Here is a 23,466-nt window from a genome sequence, read left to right on the forward strand (position 1 = left end):
TTATGTTCAGCTCAATAATGTCACGATCCAAAGTGTCTTGGATCTTTTTTTTTTTTTTTCCGAGACACAGTTTCACTCTTGTTGCCCAGGCTGGAGTGCAATGGCACGATCTCGGCTCACTGCAATCTCTGTCTACCAGGTTCAAGTGATTCTCCTGCCTAAGCCTCATGAGTAGCTGGGACTACAGGTGCTCGCCACCAAGCCTGGCTAGTTTTTTTGTATCTTTAGTAGAGACTGGGTTACACCATATCGGCCAGGCTGGTCTCAAACTCCTGACCTCAGATGATTCACCTATCTCCCAAAGTGCTGGGATTCCAGGCATGGGTCACCGCGCCCGGCCAGTGTCTTGGATCTTGATGAGCTTTAGTCTCTGGCTGCATGGTAATAGAAATTCCCACGATGTCCTCCAGGCTCTGTCCTGGAATCCTCTAGCAGCAGAGCCCACAGGCCTCTGTGAAGTCCTGACACTTTCCTGGGCAAGGTGCTCCTGTGGCCAGAAGGAAGAGGAAAGGGAAAATTTCCAAAAGGAGCCAGAGGAAAGGGCATTCTTGGGACCCCAGAGCTGGCACAGGGCTCCGTGTGGGTGGAAACTCTGAGCTTGGGGACTGCAAGCTCCCAGGTGACGCATTTCACATTAGGACTGGCATTTTCTGTGCTCGCCTGGTCATTCTGTACAAGCTGGGGCACTTACACAAGGTGCATGTGAGACTGTGTGAGTTTGTGTGTGTGGGAATGTGTCCGTGTGTCTGAATGTGTATGTCAGTTGCGTATGTGTGAATGTGTTTCAGTGTGTGTGAATGTGTATGTGTGAATGTGTATGTATCAGTGTGTGTGAATGTGTGTGGCTAAGAGTGTATGTGTGTGTGTTTGTGTGTGTGTATGTGAATGTGTGTGGGTGAGAGTGCGTTTGTGTGTGTTCAGGGTGTATATGTGTGTGTGAATGAGTTTGTGAATGTGTGGGTGTGTGAATGAGTGTGTGTGTGAGTGTGTGAATGTGTATGTGAACATGTGTGTGCATGTGTGAGTGTATGTGTATGTGTGTGTATGTGTATGTGTACGTGAATGTGTGTTTGTGTGTATATGTATGTGTTTATGTGTGAGTGTATATTTGTGAATGAGTGTATATGAATGTGTGTTTGTATGTATGTGTGTTTGTTTATGTGTGTGTGTATGTGTGTTTGTGAATTAGTGTATATGAATGTGTGTGTATGTGTGTCTGTGAATGTATGTGAATGTGTGTGTATGTGTGTATGAGTATGTATGTGTGTGTGTTTGAGTGCGTATGTGTGAGTGTGCGTGTATGTCTAGAGTCTGAACTGCGTGTGGATCAGGAAGGAAAGGGGTCCCTGCAGGCTCGCTGAGCCCCGAGCTGGCTCCAGTGGGGCTATATAGAAAGGAAGGCAGGGCTGGAGGACCTTCCTGTCAAGTTGAGGACACATTTCCAAGACTAGGAACCATTCAGGGACTCTGAGGCCGATGACCGGTCCCCTTCCCTGAGTCCAGATCCCCAGGTCTGGCCCCCAAGGGACTCAGGGAAAGGACTCAGAGAAGGGGCGTTCCCAAGGGCAGCCTCCTCGTGGGCACCGCCCAGGGTGAGAGGAGCCGGCTCAGCGGGCCCCTCCCCCAGGGTTGACCATCTTAACCACAGGGAAGGGAGGGAGGAGTTACTGGACCTTCCACTAGAAGGAAACCTGGACCCCGCAGACCCAGGAGGTGAGAGTCGGGGAGCAGGCCTGCCAGCTACTGGGTCACCACGGGGAGAGGTCTCATCACCACCAATAGCCAAGGAACCTGCAGACTCCACCCGGGTTAAGGAGATCATGCTGTTCCCAGCGGAGCCTCAGCCAGGTCTCCCCAGCTTCCTCCATTTTCTGACTGCCTCTAGGAAAAGAACCCAAAGCAGCTGAACAAGGAAGCAGCGCGGCACCAAGAAAAGCAGAAGTCGGAGGCTGGGAGACCCTCCCTGAGGCGCCGTGGTCCAGGCGCTGTTGCAAGTGCCACCTGTGCTGGGGAAGGGGCCATGTGGCTGCCTTGGACTCTGCTGCTCCTCTGGGTCCCAGGTGAGGGGCTTTCTGACCAGGAAAGTCTGCAGCAGGGAGGGAGGGTGCGAGGGGCAAGGCCACAGGGCAGGTGTCGCACAAGACACCCTGAATCTGGACTCCGAGCAGAACGCAGAATGGGGTGTGCTCTGTCCATCTTATATGAAGGACCACGCCCCTGGGAGAGGAAGGGGCCAGCCTCTCCCAGCTCTGCACCCACATACCGTGGCTGAACCACAGCGGGGTGAGTGATAAGGGGTGGCTGCAGAACAGGGACTTTGTAGGTTTTCAGTTGAATTCTTACAGGAAGGGGGACGAGAGGCAGGATGTGTCTGAGTGGGTGGAGAGTGGCAGCCACTGGCTGCGAGGGGCATGTTAGGAGGGTGGGGGCGATGCCTGGCTCACCAGGGGCAGGGTGCGGAGGAAGGGTAGGGGCTGGGAGGGTGTGGGTAGGGAGCAGGTCATTGGTCTCAGGAACATGGAGATTTAACCAGGGCAGCCCAGAGGCTGAAGTCTGAGCAGGGGGGATGTCCTGAGGCCAGCTTAGCTGGGGGTGGCCCCAGCATGGGCCTGAGAACCAGAGGTCAGCCATCTACAAGGAGGGGATATGGGATAGAGGGGGCAGAAAAGGTGGCAGGGAGGTTGAGGAGGGTAAAGAAACCAGGCAGAGAAGCGCTGAGATCTTCTTTCGGGAGAACCGTGGGGTGGAGCCTTCCCTGTCCAAGATCAGGGCTTCCTCTGCGGTCACCTGCTGTGCCTTTGGTCAGGCCACGTCCTCCGCTCTCCTCGGAAGGTCCTGTGCAGACTCTCAGGCCTAGTCCTAGGATATCTGACATCTTTTTGGTTGCTTTCCTTACAGATTGGGGTTTTTTTTTTGTTTTTGTTTTTGTTTTTTTTTGAGACAGAGTCTCACTCTGTCCCCCAGGCTGGAGTGCAGTGGCGTAATCTCGGCTCATGCAACCTCTGCCTCCCGGGTTCAAGTGATTCTCCTGCCTCAGCCTCCTCAGTAGTTGGGATTACAGGTGGGCGACCACGCCCGGCTAACATTTGTATTTTTAGTAGAGACAGGGTTTCACCATGTTGGTCAGGCTGGTCTCTGATCTCAAACTCCTGACCTCATGATCCACCTGCCTTAGCGTCCCAAAGTGCTGGGATTACAGGCATGAGCCACTGTGCCCGGCCAGAGTGGAGGTTTTCTGCAATTATATTTGCTAACTACTAGTCTGTGAGAAGGTTATTACTTTTGGTATCTTTACTTGGAAAAAGGTCATCCTTCCATGACGGATGTTCCTGCAATTCTCTTGGGTGTTCTTCTGTGTCCATGGGATTGGTGTGCTTGAGGAGTCTTCAGTTCCTGTCTGATATCTGTTTTTCTCCCACTGACTCATTGGCTAGTACAGCTGGAATGAGGCCCAACAGATGCAGTGATAGTGATTGCCCCTGTCTTGTCGCTGACTCAGGGGAAAAGGACCAGCGCTTCTCATTTAGTAGGAAGAAGTCATCCACCAATGGCTATCTACAAAGCCTTTTTTTTAGAGACAGAGTTTCGCTCCTGTTGCCCAGGCTGAAGTGCAATGGCGCAATCTGGGCTCATTGCAACCTCCACCTCTCGAGTTCAAGTGATTCTCTTGCCTCAGCCTCCTGAGTAGCTGGGATTACAGGGACATGTCACCCCACCCAGCTAATTTTGTATTTTTAGTAGAGACAGGGTTTGTCCATGTTGGTCAGGTTGAACTCCTGACCTCAGGTGATCTACCCACCTTGGCCTCCCAAAAAGCTGGGATTAAAGGCCTGAGCCACCGAGCCCAGCGTCTACAAAGCAGTTTTATTTTTTTGAGACAGGATCTCCCTCCCTCACCTGACTGGAGTGCAGTTGGTGCAATCGTGGTTCACTGCAGCCTCCACTTCCCCAGCTCAAGTGATCCTCCCACCTCAACCTCCACAGTAGCTGAGACGACAGGTGTGTGCCTTCACACCCAGCTGGTTTTGAAATTTTTTGTAGGGACAGGGTCTTACCATGTTACTGAGGCTGGCCTCCACCTCCTGGGCTCAAGCAATCCTCCCGCGTTGTCCTCCCAAAATGCTGGGATTACAGGCATGAACCACCACACTTAGTCCCTGCAAAACATTTTTTATTTTTATTTTTTTGAAGACAATGTCTCTCTCTGTCACCCAGGCTGGAATGCAGTCGCTCAATCTTGGCTCGCTGCAACCTCCAACTCCCAGGTTCAAGCGATTCTCCTGCCTTGGCCTCCTGAGTAGCTGGGATTACAGGCACCTGCCACCATTTCTGGCTAACTTTTTGTATTTTTTAGTAGAGATGGGGTTTCACCGTGTTGCCCAGGGTGGCCTCGAGCTCCTGAGCTCAGACAATTCTGCCAGCCTTGGCCTCCCAAAGTGCTAGGATTATAGGCATGAGCCACTGCCCCCAGCCCCTACAAAGCACCATTTTTATTATCTATAGAAATTATTTTTATCCTTTCAGCTGTGAAGGAGGTGAATTACATTAAGAGATCTGGTCAGATTTTTGTCTTGCTATATTATGCTAGCTTCATGAAAAGAATTAGGGAGACTTCCCTGTCTCTGTGTTCTCTGCAAATGTTTAAATACCCCTGAAATTTTTTGTTCCTTGAAGTTTAGAGAGAACTTGTAAAACTCTCTGAGTTTTGCTTCTTTTCTTTTGGTGGAAGGGAAAGAATTTCTTAATAACGCTTATCATTTTTGGTCTACATTTTAAAAAATCTAGCTGAATGCAGTGGCTCACACCTGTAATCCCAGAATTTAAGGAGGCTGAGGTGGAAGGATTACTTGAGTCCGGGAGTCGAGACTGGCCTAAGCGATATAGCAAGACTCCAACTCTTAAAAAAAAAAAAAAGATATATAGATATAGATATAGATATAGATAGATAGATATAGATATATAGATATATAGATATATATTCTTGGCCTACATTGGTAATTTAGATTTTCCTTAAAAATCATCAGTGTTGTTCAGGTTGACAGACTTATTTGTAGAGATTTGCAAATTGAACTGTTATATATATATATATTTTTAATTGTACATCTGTGTCTATTTTTTTGGTCTGGCTACCCACTAGTCTAGTTAATTGTTTGAGGCCAAGTGCAGTGGCTCACGCCTCCCACTTTGGGAGGCCAAGGTGGGTGGATCACTTGAAGTCAGGAGTTCGAGACCAGCCTGGCCAACATGGTGAAACCCCGTCTCTACTAAAAACACAAAATTAGCCAGGCGTGGTGGCTCACACCCTGTAGTCCAGCCACTTGAGAGGCTGAGACATGAGAGTCACTTGAATACGGGCAGCGGAGATTGCAGTGAGCCAAGATCAGGCCACCACACTCCAGCCTGGGTGACAAGAGCAAAACTCCATCTCAAAAATAAAATGATTAGGCGTTTGCCACTTCCAGAAGAAAAATCCATTTTTAAATGTGTATGCTGACTCCACTGTTTTCTTCTTTTGTGTTTTATATATATGTTTTTTTTTTGTTCTGTTTTTGTTTCTTATTTCACTGATTTCTGTGAATTCACAAATTTGTGAAAGAAGACCTGGTTCTACATTGTGTATGCATGTGTTCCTTTTCTGACCTCTTGAGTTGGACAATTCTGTCATTTATCTGAGAGTTAATGGGTCAAGACTCTGATCTTGAAGGAAAACATTAAGACAACAGATAAACATCCTGGTAGAGGACCCTGGCCCCAAGGCAGTCTCCAGTCTTCTGTTTATGATTAGAGGATTGGGGCTAGGAGCACTGGGAATACGTGTGGTTAGGGGAAATAAACAGAGGGTTTTCTGACACTTCCCAATCTATAAATTATAATGCCACCTTCACAGGTGGGGCAGAGCTTTGGGGAAATTTGGTAATAGTTCTTTGTTTTTGTGTTTTTGAGACAGAGTCTTGCTCTGTAATTCAGGCTGGAGTGCAGTGGCGTGATCTCAGTTCACTGCAACCTCCGCCTCCTGGGTTCAAGCGATTCTCCTGCCTCAGTCTCCTAAGTAGCTGGGATTACAGGCATGCACCACCACACCTGGCTAATTTTGGTATTTTTAGTAGAGACAGAGATTCACCATGTTGGTCAGGCTGGTCTCTAACTCCTGACCTCGTGATCTGCCCACCTCAGCCTCCCAAAGTCCTGGGATTACAGGCGTGAGCCACCACACCTGGCCAGTTACAGTTTTTTATCCAAGGTTTCAGAGGGAAGAAGTTAATCAGGAGAGACAGAAAGAGGGAGAGAGAGAGAGAGAGAGAGAGAGAGAGAGAGAGAGAGAGAGAGAGAAGAAGAGAGAAGAGAGAAGAGAGAAGAGAGAAGAGGAGAGAAGAGAGAAGAGAGGAGAGAGAATCCAAAGACAAGTCAGACACTGGAGGTGGGACAAGAGACCGGACTGGGTGCTATGGGCAGAGGAGGTGGGGGTCACTGAGGTCCGGAGAGAAGCCAAAATAGATAAAGAAAGATGATGATTCACAGCTCAGGAGAGGCAGGGAATCGGATCAGGACAAGGACCAGGAGCAGTATCTTGGGTGGAAGAGGGCTGGGAACTGACATTCATTCATTCATTCATTCATTCATTCATGTATATATGTATGTATGTTTTGAGATAGGGTCTCACTCTGTTGCCCAGGCTGGAGTGCAGTGGTACGATCACAGCTAACTGCAATCTTCACCTTTTGGACTCAAGTGATCCTCCTGCCTCAGCCTCCTGAGTAGCTGGGAACCCAGGCACGTGCCACCACACCTGCTAATTTTTTGTACTTTTGGTAAAGATGGGATCTCATCATGTTGCCCAGGCTGGCATCAAACCCCCAGGCTCAAGCGATCCCCCCACTTTGGCCTCCTAAAGTGCTAGGATTACAGGCATGAGCCACTCACTGCACCTGGCCTGTTTAAGACAGGGTCTCACTGTCACCCAGGCTGGAGTGCAGTGATGTGATCATCGCTCACTGCAGCCTCAACCTCCTGGGCTAAAGTGATCCTCCCACCTCAGCCTCCTGAGTAGCTGGGACTGCATGTGTGAACCAGCACACCCAGGTAATTTTTGTATTCTTTTTTGTAGAGACGGGATCTCGCCATGTTGCCCAGACTACATCTACTTATTTAGCACTTAGCATGTGTCAATTTTAGTGATTTGCGTTTTTCTAGAAAATCACATTCATCTAAGTTTATGAATTTTTTGTAGGGAATTTCTTGATATCTTGACTCTCCATTCTTCCTTCATCTATGGTCCTTTTCTCTTGTCATTTCTTATTCAGGGCAGCCCAAAGGTTATCCATCTTTATTAGCCCGAGTCATATGAAACCCTGTCGTCTTGGTCAAAACGTTGAATCTTGGCCATGTCATGTGATTCAACCTAATGTTATTTGCCAGGCGTTTTGCACCTGTGATCTCATTTAACACCCGCAAAGGCCATATGAGTCAGGGACAATTGTCACCATTTCCTAGGTGAGGTGTCTGAAGCTCAGAGAGGTTAACTAACTTGTCTCAGAACACCCGATACATAATAGGGTAGAGATATAAATGCAGATTCTTCTGAGGTTCCTTCTGCTTTGTCCTGGCAATTGTCGCTGAGAGCCTCAGGAAACGTCACACCTGTGACAAGCTTAGAAAGGCCTCCTCTGCAGGGGATCTGTACATTCGGGCCAGGAGGGGAGGTTTGCGGGGGCCTCTGGGAGAGGCACTGGGGAGCTTGTCATCATCTTTGGGCAGCCATGGGCTGGGTGGGAGCCGATGGGGTCGAGGAGGAGGGGTCATAAAGTTTCTATAAAAGGCCTACCATACTCAAGGCACCTGTAGACACCGAAGGGATGAGAAGGAGACCCCTACCCCCTGGGGCTTCCATTTCAGTGCTCCAAAGTCTCATGTGAGGAGATTTGACCATTTGAAACAGTAAGTGAAATTAGAGTTCTGGCCAGGCGCAGTAGCTCACATCTGTAATCCCAGCACTTTGGGAGGCCGAGGCAAGCAGATCACCTGAGGTCAGGAGTTCACAACCAGCCTGGCCAACATGGTGAAACCCCATCTCTACTAAAAATACAAAAATTAGATGGATATGGTGGACGCCTGTAATCCTAGTTACTTGGGAGGCTGAGGCAGGAGAATCGCTTGAACCCAGGAAGCGGAGGTTGCAGTGAGCCGAGATCCTGCCACTGCACTCCGGCCTGGGCAACAGATCGAGACTCCATCTCAAAAAGAAAATAAGAGTTCTAACCTGAGGAAAGGAGAACAAGCCTGCCTCCCACCATCCCCAGCCAATGTGGGGCCCGATCACAGAATCACAAGGGCAGTGAGACACCGCACACACAACTGCCCAGCGGGCACGTGCCCATCTGCCTGGGGGAGGGGCCATGTGTCCTCTGCTTGGCGTCAGGCACTAGCTTCCAGCTATCACCTTGCTTTCCCTACTTTGCATCTGAGAATTATTTGGGAAAATGGCAGACCTAATTTTCAAGGAAGCTCATTTATTTCCGAGATTGAAGTCTAGAAGAGCGGGGCAAAATAAGGTAAGACACAGGATGCATGAAAGTCTTTGTCAGTGAGCCTTCTGCGTTTGTGACTTTGAGATGGAGTCTCGCTGTCACTCAGGCTAGAGTGCAGTGGCGCCATTGCAGCTCAGCGTAACCTCCGCCTCCAGGGTTGAAGCGATTCTCGTGCCTCAGCTTTCTAGTAGCTACAATTACTGGCATGTGCTACCATGCAGGCTAAGTTTTGTATTCTTAGTTGAGACAGGGTTTCACCATGTCGGCCAGGCTGGTCTCGAACTCCTGGCCTCAAGTGATCCACCTGCCTTAGCCTCCCAAAGTGCTGGGATTACAGGCGTGAGCCACTGTACCTGGCCAGTATTCTTGTCAAAATGGCTTGACAACCCTATTGCTGTCCAGGTTTGTCCCCCTGGTGGGATCAGATCGGTATGTGGGCTGGTCTTCCTCTCGCTGGGGTACCCAGGGCTGGGGTGGCCCTCCCGGAAAGGCAGGTACTTAGGGGTAAGTTCTCATGGTCCTGGTAGATTTGGAAGTAGGAGGTCCCTGTGGGTGAGAGGGGTGGGAAGGGTAAGGAAGAGGAGGCAGGAGGCTGGAGAAAGGGGCTGCTGTGAGCAAAATCTCAGGGTCACAGAGCAGAAAAGACAATGCTTAAGGTATGATCTGGCTGATGGGGCTGATATGAGGTGAAGGAGTCAGGGGCTGAAGGCTGGGGTGCTGATGGGGCATTGGGGAATCTTTGGAGGAGGTGACCCCAGGGCACCCAGCCTGAGCCCTTCCAGTCTCTATGGAAGCCTCTGCCCCATTCCCACCTGTGCACAGAGGGAGCCTCTTGTCCCCACTCCTGGGTGGACAAGGCCTGCCTGCCTGCCTCTGCCTCCTCCACACCCCCAGGGTCCATGCAGCCCTGACCCCAGGGCACCCCTGGCCAGGCCCATCTGAGGAGGAGCCGGGACTCGGGCTTGTGTTTTCCAGGCTGTTTTGCTCTGAGCGGCCCCAGCACCGTGGCGGGCCCCCTGGGGGGATCCCTGAGCGTGCAGTGTGGGTATGAGGAGGAACACAGGACTCTCAACAAATACTGGTGCAGAGTACGGTGGACTATCCGATGTGACAAGATTGTGGAGACCAAAGAGTCAGCAGGAAAACTGAGGAACAGCCGAGTGTCCATCAGGGACCATCCTGCAAACCTCAGCTTCACAGTGACCCTGGAGAATCTTACAGAGGACGATGCAGGCACATACTGGTGTGGGGTGGATACACCATTGCTCCGAGACCTTCATGATCCCATCATCAAGGTTGAGGTGTCCGTGTTCCCAGGTGAGCCCCTCCTTCCCTCAGTGCCTAAACAGGCCTCAGGTTGGAATTGACGGGGCAGGAATCAGATTGGAGACATGAAACTGTGTGTGTGTGTGTGTGTGTGTGTGTGTGTGTGTGTGTGTGTGTGTGTAAGAGAGGGAGAGAGATGGGGCCAGGGGAACAGTCAGGCGGTCTCTCCTGGAGCAGCTGACATCTCTGCCCAGTGTTGAAGAAGGGAAGGGTCCGGTGACAGGGAGGCTGAGAGCATTGCCTGCGAAGGAGCCAGGAGCGCACCTGAGGCTCAGCACCACGGAAGTGCAGCTGTGTGGGGAGAGAGTAGGGCTGAACAGAGAGGCTCCGGGGGCCAGATGGGAAGCCGCTGCTCTCAGGGGGAGCCTTACCATGTGACAGTTCAGATTTGCAGTGCAGACTGACTCCTTTGCGGCATGGGGGCTCACAGGAGCACCTGCACCCTCACCAGCAGGACGGAAAATCAGGACCATTGGGAGTGGGACCTGGGTCCTGTTCAGAAATGCCCAGTTGGCCCAGGAGGGTCCTGCATCCTGCCCCCTTCCTGAGTGGGCATTTCGCATGAAATCAAACCAAAAAAGCGCCCTGAGTGGTGGGAGAGTGCGAGGACAGCTCCCTGGGTCTGACTTGTGGTTCTGTCACCAGCATCAACGTCAGCGACACTTACCAGTGTCACTGCAGCCAGGACCTCAGCCATCACAACTGCATTTCCACCTGTGCCATCCACTACCCTGTTGACAGTGAGTGCTACCCACAGTACCGGCATCCAGGGGGACAATGAGGAGGTCGTGAACTTCAAGTAAGCACGCTAGCCCCTGAGACACGGAGGGGGCCCTGTGGGAAGGAGCCCAGGGTGGGGACCTTGGCCATGTGGGGCAGCCGGAGGTGCGCACCACTCCTTTTGCCCCAGGCACAGGTTGGAAGCCAGTCTGTATACACCGGCTTGGACCTGTCCTTGGCTTTGGGAGGGGGCTCAGATAAGGGAGAAGTTGGGGGGCAGACGGAAGGAAAGCGACAGTTACTGAGCGCTGGTGACACCCTGCGAGGCCCGGGTTAGACGCTTCATGTGAGTATTCTCATTTGCCCTTCACCGCGGCCCTGTGCTGTCGCCATCCCTGTGTTAGTTCATTTTCACACTGTTGATAAAGACATACCCAAGACTGGTTAAATCATTACGAGAAAGAGGTGGGCCGGGCGCGGTGGCTCACGCCTGTAATCCCAGCACTTTGGGAGACCGAGGTAGGCGGATCACCTGAGGTCGGGAGTTTGAGACCAGCCTGACCAACATGGAGAAACCCCGTCTATACTAAAAATACAAAATTAGCCGGGTGTGGTGGCGCATGCCTGTGATCTCAGCTACTCAGGAGGCCGAGGCCGGAGAATCGCTTGAACCTGGGAGGCAGAGGTTGCGGTGAGCCGAGATCCTGCCATTGCACTCCAGCCTGGGCAACAAAAGTGAAACCCCATCTCAAAAAAGTAAAAAATAAAAAAAAAAGAGAGGTTTAATGGACTCAGTCCCACATGGCTGGGTGGCCTCACAATCATGGCAGAAGGCAAAAGCACACCTTACGTGGCAGCAGGCAAGAGAGAGAATGAGAACCAAGCAAAAAGGTTTCCTCTTATAGAGCCATCAGGTCTCGTGAGACTTAATTCACTACCACGAGAACAGTACAGGGGGAAACCACCCCATGATTCAATTATCTCCCGCCGGGTCCCTCCCACAACACGTGGGAATTATGGGAGCTACATCTCAAGATGAGATTTGAGTGGGGGCACAGCCAACCCACATCAATCCCCATTTCGCAGATGAGTAAACTGAGACTCAGAGAGGTTAAGCAATTTGCCCAGTCAAGTAGCTACAAGGGGCAAGGTTAAGCTTCCAATTCTGGTTTAAGTGACTCCAAAGCCTCACGTTCTCCTCTCTAAATAGTTGTTCTTAACCTTTTTTGGGGTCACCAAACCCACATAGAATCTGACATCTATAAACACTCTCCCCAGAAAAACACATACAGTCACAAACAATTTCTGGGGTTCATGGACTCCCTATTCTGGCACAAAACCCCACAGTTCGATCCTGGTGCTGGTGACCTGGAGTTGCTGCAGACCTCACAGGTGAAGAGCTTCAACATCCACAAGACCACCCTGATTTAGATGCTAGCCAAACTTTGGGGATCCCCAGAGCACCACACTTCTGACCAACTGGCTGCAAATTTGGGGGTCCCCAGGACCCCCTCAGGTTCCATAATTTGTTAGACTCAAAACTCTGGAAAGCATTATACTTACAATTACAGTTTTAGCCTAAAGGATAACGATTAGGACCAGCCAATGAAGCGATACATAGGACAAGGCTTGGGAGGATCCCAATCAGAGCTTCTGTGCCCTCTCCAGGTGGAATCAGGGAGCATCACCTGCATCACTCCCCCCTCAAACCCCACCTCAATATGTTTATCAGCCAGGACGCTCCTCCAAGCTTTGGTGTCCAGAGTTTTTATTGGGTTTCATTACATAGGTATGATGTGATTGAACTGTCTCCACCTCCAATCCCTCTTTGGGAGGTTGGGCTGGTTCAGGGCTCCAGATCTCTAATGACGTGGTTGATCTTTGTGGTGACCAGCCCTATCCTGTTGTCTCAGCTCTTAGCAAAGTCCAGGTGTGATTCATGAACAAGAAAAACACTCCTAATTCTTGACAAATTCCAAGGATTTAGAGCCTCCCTCCTAAGATCCAGGGACAAAGGCCAGCCAGATTCTTTACTAAATAATACCCAGAAGACCCTCCACAGGCTTCTGCCAACCCAGAATCACAGTCTCAATATTGAGAGTGACAAGGCGAAATTCAGGCTTGAACATGCCACTTCCAGAAGTTTACCCTGGAGATACACAGAGATGGCAGAGCTGGGTTCTGTAGGGCCTGAAGGTTGTGCAATTTGTGGGTGGGGGGCAGGACAATCACTTTTATTTTTTTGAAATGGAGTTTCACTCTTGTTGCCCAGACTGGAGTGCAGTGGTGAGATCTCGGCTCACTGCAACCTCCGCCTCCCAGGTTCAAGCAATTCTCCTGCCTCAGCCTCCCGAGTAGCTGGGATTACAGGCATGCGCCACCACGCTTGGCTAATTTTGTATTTTTAGTAGAGATAGGGTTTCTCCATGTTGGTCAGGCTGGTCTTGAACTCCTGACCTCAGGTGATCCACCTGCCTCAGCCTCCCAAAGTGCTGGGATTACAGGTGTGAGCCACTGCGCCTGGCTTGGGGGGTGGCAATCTAAGAAAAAGATGAGAAAATTATGAATGCAAACGTAGGCATGAAGGAAGGGGCCCAAGCAGTGGAGGGGCCGCAGCTGGGCTGCGTCAGCCTCCTGGTCAATTTGCTGCTGTGTGGTCAGGTGGAAAAGCTGCAGCTGCAAGGCAATTTATAAGCAACATTTATCATTGCAAAGGACTGGGGGAAATGCCCATTCAGAGGGAACATTTCAATAAATCATGGTTTATCCGTGTGTTGGAATACCCTGCAGCTACAGGAAAGAGTGAGGGACTTCTTTACGTACTGATGTGGAAAGACCGCTAAGATTTATTGTTAAGTAAAACCAGAATATGTTAGATGAGGCCTCCTTTGTGTGAGAAGAGAAGGGAAATCCTGTACATTCATACGTGCTTGTATACACATAATACGTGCTTGTATACACATAAACTGGAAGGTTCTTAAGAACAGCACGTGTGTATACATAGGGAAATTGGGGAATGTGTAAATGGGGGGGTATGTAGAAAGGAGGCTTTATACTGTCTCTCTCTCTCTCTTTTTTTTTTTGAGACACAGTCTTGCTCTGTTGTTCAGGCTGGAGTGCTGTGGCGCCATCTCAGCTCACTGCAATCTCTGTCTCCTGGGTTCAAGCAATTCTCCTGCCTCAGCCTCCCAAGTAGCTGGGATTATAGGCGCCTGCCACCACACCCAGCTAATATTTTGTATTTTTAGTAGAGACAGGGTTTCACTATGTTGGCCAAGCTGGTCTCAAACTCCTGACCTTGTGATCCACCTGCCTCAGCCTCCCAAAGTGCTGGGATTACAGGCGTGAAGCCACTGCGCCCAGCCACAGTCTAATTTTTTAAAAATTGACTTTAAGAGTTACTTAGAAAATTGACCTTAAAAGTTACTTAAAAAGTTGGAGAAGGAGACCAGGTGTGTTGGTTCCTGCGGGTCATCCCAGCACTTTGGGAGGTCGAGGCAGGAGGGCGGCTTGAGCCCAGGAGTCTGAGACCAGTCTGAGCAATATAGCAAAATTATATCTCTACAAAAAAGTTAAAAATTAGCTGGGCATGGTGGTCTGTATCCCAGCTACTCAGGAGGCTGAGGCAGGAGGATCACTTGAGCCCAGGGGTTCAAGGCTGCAGTGGGCCATGATCACCACTGCACTCCAGCCTGGGTAACAGAGCCAGATCCTGTCTCCAAAAAAATAACGTGGGGAAGGCAAGCTCGCCCACCCTCACCATCCTGCGCCTCCTCCAGGCTCCCGCTGCTCCTCTCCCTGCTGGCGTTGTTGCTGCTTCTGTTGGTGGGGGCCTCCCTGCTAGTATGGAGGATGTTTCAGAAACGGGTCAAAGGTGAGATGGCTCCCCACACCCTTCTCCCCCACCTAGGGTGGTCAGGCCCTGACCACAGCCACTCATTTCGAAGCTATGTCCTTGTCCCCCGGTATTGCCACCAAATGCCACACCCAGACCACACATCCTGGGCGATCCCACAGGACTGGTCCCAGAGGCGGCACCCTTGAGTTTGGTGGTTACAGGCTGTGGGAGGTGGCTACCCAGCAGGAGACTTTCCCACTGCCGGGCCGAGGGTGGCTGCCCCATGAAGCCATGACTCTCTTCTCAAAAAAATACAATACCCTGTAGAAGGCAAGCTCGCCCACCAGGGATTACAGGCGTCAGCCACCTTGCCTGGCCAGTGTCTAATTTTATTAACTTGACCTTATCTATTTACTTAAAAAGTTAGAGAAGAAACTTTGGCACGGTGAGCTGGGCACAGTGGTGTGCATCGATAGCTCCAGCTACTGAGGAGGCTGAAATGGGAGGATCGCTTGAGCCCAGGAATTCAAGACCAACCTGTGTATATAAAATAAAATAAACCCTTGCATGGTCTCCCCCACCATAAAAAGTCCGGGTCCCTACGGGATTCATGGCCCTCCACGATCTGGCCCTACCCACCTCCCTCTCCCCATCTGTGCACTCTGGAAACCAACTTCTTGGATCTCCTTGTGCTTTAATGAGAGCCTCAACCTCAGCCTCTCCTTCTCTCCTTCTGGGTTTGCTCTGAGCACCTGGAGGGTCTCCCCTGCCCTCCCTCCCCAGCCCTCTCTCCCCTGCCCTCCTTCCCCGGCCCTCTCTCCCCTGCCCTCCCTCCCTGCCCTTCCTCCCCAGCCCTCTCTCTCCTGCCCTCCCTCCCTGGCCCTCTCTCCCCAGCCCTCTCTCCCTGCCCTCTCCCTGGCCCTCTCTCCCCAGCCCTCTCTCCCTGGCCCTCTGTCCCCTGCTCTCTCTCCCCAGCTCGCTCCTGGTGAACTCTAACAGTTGTCCTCAGACTTCCTGTTCCCTGGGACATCTTCTTTGACTCCAAAGAGTGGCTTGGGCCCCTCCTGGCTATACCTCTGCTGTCACAGACTTTGGGGAACCAGACTGTCATTGCTGGCTTCCTCACCTGCCTTCCCATAGGCATGTGCTTCAAGGAGGTACAGAACCAATATTCATCAAATTAATGTGTTATTCAATATCTCCAGCCACAACGGGCACCCCAGGGGCCCCCAGGCAACCTCTATTCCAGCCGCCATCCTCTGAGCTCAGATTAAAAGAGAGAACAGGAACTCTTGGCACTCAGTAAGTAGGTGCTCATTAAATACCTGATAGGCACATTGAATAAGCACAGGAACAGAGGCACACATGGAGGTGTGGCCGCCAGTCCTCTAGGAGAGCACATCCCTGGCCGAGGTGAAGTGTAAACCTAAAGCTTCCTCCTTGTTTGGAGAGTTTGGGATTCCACGGGCAGAAGATTCTCAGGGGAATCTTTGTCCAAAGGCTTCCAAGACCGCAGTGAGACTGGTGTGGGAAGAGATGGGTTATCCTGTCCCATAGCTGCAGCAGACGCTGGTGCATGCTTGGTGGGGGCACTGCTCACACACCCCCCGCACCCCGCCCCCAGTGCCTCTGGTGGACCCAGGCCTTAGGGAGAGAAATCAGCCTCAGTTGATCTGTGCAGGGTGTATGGGAAGAGAATCACTTCCTCTTCCTGCCTGCTTCGCTCGAGTCATTTTCTGGTAACCCCACTCTAAACGGCAGCACCCACGTGGACGCCACTGACCACATAGGCGTTTGTCTCAGCTCTGAGCCCCTTTCAGTTTCCTCATTGCCCTTTCACCCAGAAAGACTCTCGCTCCTCAAAGAGCCTTCTCCCCACTTAAAGAGGATATATGTGGTTATTGTAGGAAATCTGAAAAATGAGTAAAGGCACAAAGCAGGAAATAAATTCTCCATCATCAATGATAACTAAAAACGCCACCACCTAGAGAAAACCACTGGCATCTAAGTATGTCCTTCCAGTCTTTCTTCTCCGCCTATATATATCCGTCTATGATTTTTTTTTTTTTGAGACGGAGTCTTTTTTGTTTTGTTTTGTTTTTGAAACGGAGTTTCGCTCTTGTTACCCACGCTGGAGTGCAATGGCACGATCTCGGCTCACCGCAACCTCCGCCTCCTGGGCTCAGGCAATTCTCCTGCCTCAGCCTCCTGAGTAGCTGGGATTACAGGCACGCGCCACCACGCCCAGCTAGTTTTTTGTATTTTTTAGTAGAGACGGGGTTTCACCATGTTGACCAGGATGGTCTCGATCTCTCGACCTCGTGATCCACCCGCCTCGGCCTCCCAAAGTGCTGGGATTACAGGCTTGAGCCACCGCGCCCGGCGAGACGGAGTCTTAATCTGTCACCCAGGCTGGAGTGCAGTAGTGTGATCTTGGCTTGCTCCAGTCTTGACCCCCCAGGCTCCAGCAATCCTCCTGCCTTAGCCTCACAAGTAATGGGGAATACAGGTGCTCACCTCCACGTCCCGCTAATTGTTTAATTTTTTTTTCCAACTATGTTGCCCAGCCTGGTCTTGAACTCCTGAGCTCAAACCCAGAGTGCTGGGATTACAGATGTGAGCCACCACACCCAGTCAAGCATCTGTGATTTCTTAACAAATTGACCTCATACCACTCATTCTCTTTTAAACCTGCATTTTTGCACTTAACATATTGTACCGTGTTCCCAGCTATTAAATGCTCTAAAAATCACAGGCTGCAGAGTTTACCAGTGTCTTAAACTTCCTTTAAGGCATCCTCAGTAACAAGATAAAGGCTTTCTGTTCAAACATTTTTGACTCTCTGTCCCCTGCTTTGCAAGTCCCTGTGCCCCCCCATGTGCCAGGCCTATGCTGGGCCCTGGGGGCACCATTGTGACTGGGGTAGACTGAGTCTTACCTTCGGTGAGTTTCCCTGCGGCTGGCTCCCCAGAACCTTCTCACTACCACCCTCCTTCCACCCTCTTTCCCTGGCTTTGAACTCCTGTGTCTTCCCCACCAGCTCTTTTTCACCTTCTCATCAGAACACCTGTCCCAGGTGGGGACAGGGAGGGCGGCGTGGCACCTGCTCACAGCATTTGGAAGCAGAGCACTGTGCATCCCAGACTACCCAGCTGCGTGCTCTGTCAGGTCAGCTGCGGCTCAGCAAGCCCGTCACTGTCCATGGTCCTGTGTCTCCCAATTGTGGGGTCCTCCACTTTCATTCTGGGAGCTCCCTGAGAGGTGGACAGAGTGTCTCTCCCAGTTTCATCCAATGCAGTGGGCTCTGTGGTTGCCTGGAGGTGGGCCTAACCAAGAGCATTGGTGGCGTGTGTCACCCACTGCCCACCTGGTCTGGGCTCCCGGGGTGAAAGGGTCAGGGTGTACAGGGCTGTGCGCACAGGCAGCTCCCCTACAGAGCAGGTGCCAGGAGCCAAGGGCTATACAAGCCCGAGCTGGGATGCCTGGAGCTGAGAGGCCTCCTTCCCTACGGCCCGGGGCAGCAGGAGTGTGGGCTGCCTGGGAGGGCAGACCCCAGGCACGGGGATGGGAGCAGAGGTTCCCAGCAACTTCCCACAGTCAGATGCAGCCCTCAGTCCCAGACGCACAGGCTTTTTCAGTGGTATCCTTCCTCCCCTGGAAACGTTTGTGTGAGGTCCTGTGTTGAGAGCTTGCTTACCATGGACAAATCGATCCTCTCCTCCAGCTGGGATCTATTTGTCCATTTATTCATTCATCCATTTACTAAGTCACTAATTCACTCACTCAACACACCCTTGAGTTCCTAGCATGCCTGGGGCCTGAAGGGCTAGGTTCCCAGGCCTGAGGTCTCCAGGGAAAGACCTTTGCCCAGAAGGCTCATAGGGCCCTCCGTCCGGCCCTAGCTCCGGGATTCAACCTCCTTCCTCTCCTCTCGTCTCTAGCTGGTGAGCATTCAGAGCTGTCCCAGAACCACAGGCAGGTAAGGGGGGCTTCAGCAGGAGGTGGTGTCTCCGGTGGCTGGGCAGAGGGTACAGAGGATGCTGGGAGTTGGACAGTCCCATCAGCCAGTGGAGGATGGATGGAGCGTGGAGCTCGCCCAGAGCAGGACAAATGCTGCTGGGTCACTGGGTCTTGTTCCGAGTCCCGGCCAGCCTGTCCCCTCCCCACCAGGGCACATAGAATGAAGTGGGGGCCCTCCCAGCAGAGCTGACCTGGGGAACATTCAACTACTTGGCAGGGTCGGGTGGAGGCAGGAAGGGGAAAGTTGTGGCTGAGACGCTCAGAGCATAGAGGAAGGGAGACACGTGCAGAGACGCAGGGACAGAGGCTACAGGGCTCCGTGGACACCCACCCGGCACCTCCTGCCCCCCTCCCCCAGGCTGTGGAGGAGAGTGAGCAGCACTATGCGAATCTGGAGCTGCTGACGTGGCCTCTGCAGGAAGAGCCAGCACTACCAACGCAGGTGGAAGTGGAATACAGCACCGTGGTAAGTGCGGGAGCCTGCTGCCGGGCATGCGGCCCCTGGGCTATGCCAGGGCACCCCAGGGGGGTGGGCAGAAGGGGAAGGAAGGGGTCAGCTTGGTGATCTTGCACCTTTCAGGGACAGGGCCACTCGGAGATGGAGCAAGTGTAGATTTTGCCAGAGCAGAGGTCCTTAGAAGGGCTTGGTGTCACTGTGGCTGGGGGTCGGGGGGTGGCCCCTGACAGTCCGTGAAGTCTAGGATGGGTTAAGCACTTGCTGTATATCATGCGCCAAGGTGAGAACCTGCCATTTCTCACTGTTTTGGTCTCATCATCTCTTTGGCATCAATTCTGCCTTCCAGGTTTTTGTCTGTGACCCGCTGTGGGTCAACCCTAGGGCACAGCCACCTTCAACCGGTATAAAGGGATGGGGCTGCCTCCCTGGGTGATGACCCACCTGCTAGTGGGAGAGTTCAAGCAGAAGCTGGGGGTCACTTGGCAGAGAGGATGGGTAAGCATCAGAGATGCTTAAAGGACCCCCCAGGCCTGGGAGCCAAAGGAGCCCCTCAGGCAGGTTGTGTGGTGCCGTGGAGGGCTGGTGCCAGGGAGACCGGGGATACTGTGGCTGGTCTGCCTGAAAAAGTGGCCCAACTCCCTGGGATGTCTCCACCTGGTGCCATTCCCCCAGGCCACTGTTCTTGCATCGGACAGAGGAAGAGAGATACAGTCCTGTCACTTCAGGGTCCCCTGATAGCCACGCCCCTCCCCGACCTCCAGCCAGCTGTCTGGATGAGGATGAAAGTGGTCTGGGGCCCAGGGTCCTGGATGGCTCCTGGCCAAGTTTCTTTTCTTTTTTCTTTTTTTTTGCATCTCACTCTGTCGCCCGGGCTGCAGTGCAGTGGCACAGTCTTGGTTCACTGCAATCTCTGCCTCCCAGGTTCAAGCGATTCTCCTGCCTCAGCCTCCCAAGTAGCTGGGACCACAGGCACATGCCGCTGCACTGGCTAATTTTTGTATTTTTAGTAGAGACAGGATTTTTACCATGTTCGCCAGGATTGTCTTGAACTCCTGACCTCAAGTGATCCACCTGCCTGGCTTCCCAAAGTGCTGGGATCATAGGCATGAGCCACCTCTCCCGGCCAGCTCCTGGCCAAGTTTCTGAGCACCCCTGCAATGGTCAAGCCTGATCCCTTCCTTGCATAACATGATTTTGTGTCCACACAGCTTCGTGGCCTGGAACCAGCAACAGCCTTGTTTTCTAACTGGGTATCTCATGCTCTAAAGTGGATGGGGCATGGCCTTACTCTTCTCCCGACCCCCTTGGTACAAGTTGGGACTTGTGCCCACAGCACAATGAGTTAATCAGAGATGCAGGGCCAACACGGTGCCCCTGTACTGACCTCAACGCCACCTCAAGAGCTAGGGATCCTCTGCAGAAAGGGACCTCAGAAAGGGACCTGTGGCTGCTTCATTGTGAGAACTTTTCTTTTTTTTAATTTTTTTCTTGTGACAGAGTCTCACTCTGACACCCAGGCTAGAGTGCAGTGGTGCAATCTCGGCCCATTGCAATCTCCGCCTCCCTGGTTCAAGCTACTCTCCTGCCTCAGCCTCCTGAGTAGCTAGGATTACAGGTGCCTGCCACCACACCCAGCTAATTTTGGTATTTTTATGAAAGACAGGGTTTCACCATGTTGGTCAGGCTGGTCTCAAACTCCTGACCTCAAGTGATCCGCCCTCCTCAGCCTCCCAAAGTGCTGGGATTACAGGTGTGAGCCACCATGCCCAGCTGTGAGAACATTTCAAGAGAAGCACAGAGGTGTCTCGGGGGAGCCCAGTCAACTCTCAGGGCCTCAGTTTCTTCCCTATAGAATGGACCAGGCTGGGTCAGCCCTGAGGAGCCCAGGGAGCCTCCTGCCTCTGATGCCGGTGACATTGTGCTGTGGCTTGCCCAGGTGGGGAAGGAGAGCTGGGTGGACAGGATCGTGGAGCCCAGTCATCAGGAGGGAAAGAGGCCGGGACATGGAGCCTCTACAGTGAGGCCTCCCCAAATCCCCTAAGGCCCCTTGGGTGTCCTCCCTCCTCTGTCCTGTGCTGGGGGTCCTTCCTTCTCCTGCCTCTCCTGAGCCTCCGGTTTCTCTCTACAGGCCGCCCCCAGGGAAGAACTTCACTATGCCTCAGTGGTGTTTGACTCCCAGAGTCAGAATTCCAACGCCAACAGGATAGCTGCTCAGAGGCCCAGGGAGGAGGAACCAGATTCAAATTACAGTGTGATAAGGAAGACATAGGCCTGCCTCGCTGTCTGCCCCAGGAAGCCCAGGGACAGCTCCCTTGTACCTGGCCCACGTCCTCCTCAGCCTGCCCTCAACGACAGTGACCAACAGACAGGCAGCTGGTTTCCCCAGGCCGTCCCTCTGGTGCCGTCAGCTCAGCTGGATTCCCCGAGGGCCGGCAGAGCTGGGGCTTCCAGGGAGCAGTAGGAAGCACCCCCAGCCACCAGCACCTGTCGCCTCTTTTCCCTTTGCCCCGGCTTCATCCTGGCTCTGTGTCTGGAGGACGAAGCTCCTTCCCGTGTGGCTCCAGGAAAAGATGTGGCTCCAACAGTCGGCACCTGCCAATAGCTTTGTCAATTACAGCCCCATAGGAACGTCTGGAATTGCTTGGGAGTTGGGCCGAACAGGCAAGAAGAGCCAAAGCGGCGATCTGTTCACATGGGGACCATGGTAGGGGGACCCTGGGGGGAGTCCACCAATGATCAAGTCCCTCCCCATCTCACAGACAAGGAAACCGAGGCCAGAGGGAGGAGAGGATTGCTCATGGCTCCAGAACCAGTGGCAAGTTTCTCGGGACTCTTAGGTTTATTTTTAATATGAGATATAAAAACGGTTTCAAATATCTTCTTAAGGGAGAAGTAAAAAGTTATTTAAACAATGGCTGCTATGTGTCTGCAATCCTCTGCTGAAGGAAGCTCCCGGCTTTGATATCAGATGAGTGCAGAGAAGGCTTGAGGGTACGGGTTGGGGACATCCTAAGAGAAATCCTCCCTGAGTAGAAGAGGGGTCACAGCTGCTTCTCACCATGATGGCTGTTTGTTTGCTTGTTTGTTTTTTTGAGATACGGCCTCGCTGTGTCCCCCAGGCTGGAGTGCAGTGGTACGATCACAGCTCACTGCAACCTGGAACTCTCAGGCTCAAGTGATCCTCCTGCCTCAGCCTCCTGAGTAGCTGGACTACAGACACGTGCCGCCATGCCTGGCTTTTTTATTTTTTGTAAAGATGGGGTCTCGCTATGTTGCCCAGGCTGGTCTTGAACTCTTGACCTCAAGCGATCCTTTTGCCTTGGCCTCCCTGAGTGCTGGGATTACAGCATGAGCCACCATACCCCGCCATTTCCATATTGGAAAACGCAGCAGTTTTCTTGTCGGGAGATTTGATTTAAAGAGTTGTCCAGGCTCTCTTGAGTCTGTGGCAGCTGCCAACAGCTTTATGTGTTGTGCTTTTTTATTTTAATTTTTCTTTTTTAGAGGCAGGGCCTCACTATGGGGCTCAGCCTCGAACTCCTGGAGTTGTGCAACATGGACTCCTGGATCTGAAAGGTAAGGCTGCCACGGAGCCTATAATGGGGGCGGGGCTTAGACGTGTATCTGGTATGGAGGGGAACTCAGAAACAGTTGTTGACTTCACCTGAATTGAGCCCAGTCACGTTCCAGTCCTGACCTGCAGTAACCCTTCTCGGGGTCCCGTTTCCAGAGACAGAATTCTGCCTCTGGAATTCTGGTTTAAAACAGGCGCGTGGCACCAGACAGATTCTAAGACTTAGGAGGTTGTTCAAGAGACCCCTGCTCCTCAATAGGAGTGGACTTTAATTCTCTATAATTCTCTGAATTAATATTTTTTCTTTAATTCAGTCTGAATTTCTATCAATTAGAAATAAGTCCTCGGCCGGGTGCGGTGGTTCACACCTGTAATCCCAGCACTTTCGGAAGTGGAGGCGGGTGGATCACGAGGTCAAGAGATCAAGACCACCCTGGCCAACATGGTGAAACCCCATCTCTACTAAAAACAAAAAAAAAATTAGCTGGGTGTGGTGGTGCACCCCTGTAATCTCAGCTACCCAGGAGTCTGAGGCAGGAGAATCACTTGAATCCGGAAGGTGGAGGTTGCAGTCAGCCAAGATTGCACCACTGCACTCCAGCCTGGCAAATTAGCAAGACTCTGTCTCAAAAAAAAAAAAAAAAAGTAAGTCCTCTGCAAAATGCAAATGTCTAGGCTATCAATGCCAGCCACTGTAACAACCACAAACTCCACAATAAAACTGGGTGGAGTGGGGATGGCGAGGCTGGGGCAGGAGCATGTTACAGCCACAGCCACACACTGACCCCAGCCCCTTGCCCTGTCAATCTCTAAGGCTTGGTGAACAAATTAGTTCCCAGGTATAAACCACCTGACCCTTGGAAAGTGGCAGCCCCTTGGGAGTCCTTCCTATCACTTCCTACCAGTGAGTCTCAGTTGGGACCACCCCCGTTCTCCAAGGAGGTCTCACAGCAGGAGGGAGTGGGCTACCTCTCCGTAGTCTTCCAGAAGCCTTACTACTCAACTC

The 23,466-nt window shown here is 52.0% G+C and overlaps 1 protein-coding gene across 2 annotated transcripts; it reads left to right on the forward strand.

Annotated features, from left to right (window-relative positions):
• The first annotated feature begins 1,653 nt into the window (after positions 1-1,653).
• Positions 1,654-22,726, forward strand: CD300A (CD300a molecule). 2 transcript variants are annotated; one of them, XM_003931769.4, is made up of 8 exons: positions 1,654-1,713; positions 1,886-2,060; positions 9,501-9,842; positions 10,497-10,650; positions 14,351-14,445; positions 18,351-18,388; positions 18,788-18,895; positions 21,015-22,726. In XM_003931769.4, the coding sequence occupies exons 2-8, from the start codon at positions 2,021-2,023 to the stop codon at positions 21,153-21,155; spliced, it is 918 nt and encodes a 305-aa protein (XP_003931818.3). In that variant the 5' UTR covers positions 1,654-1,713; positions 1,886-2,020; the 3' UTR covers positions 21,156-22,726. The 2 variants fall into 2 exon arrangements, with proteins under 2 accessions (XP_003931818.3, XP_039332378.2); XM_039476444.2 differs by lacking the exon at positions 1,654-1,713 and having other exon boundaries at positions 1,720-2,060.
• The last annotated feature ends 740 nt before the right edge of the window (positions 22,727-23,466 follow it).

The sequence above is a fragment of the Saimiri boliviensis genome, chromosome 17, assembly GCF_048565385.1.
Source record: "Saimiri boliviensis isolate mSaiBol1 chromosome 17, mSaiBol1.pri, whole genome shotgun sequence".
In the NCBI taxonomy this organism is placed as follows: Eukaryota; Metazoa; Chordata; class Mammalia; order Primates; family Cebidae; genus Saimiri; species Saimiri boliviensis.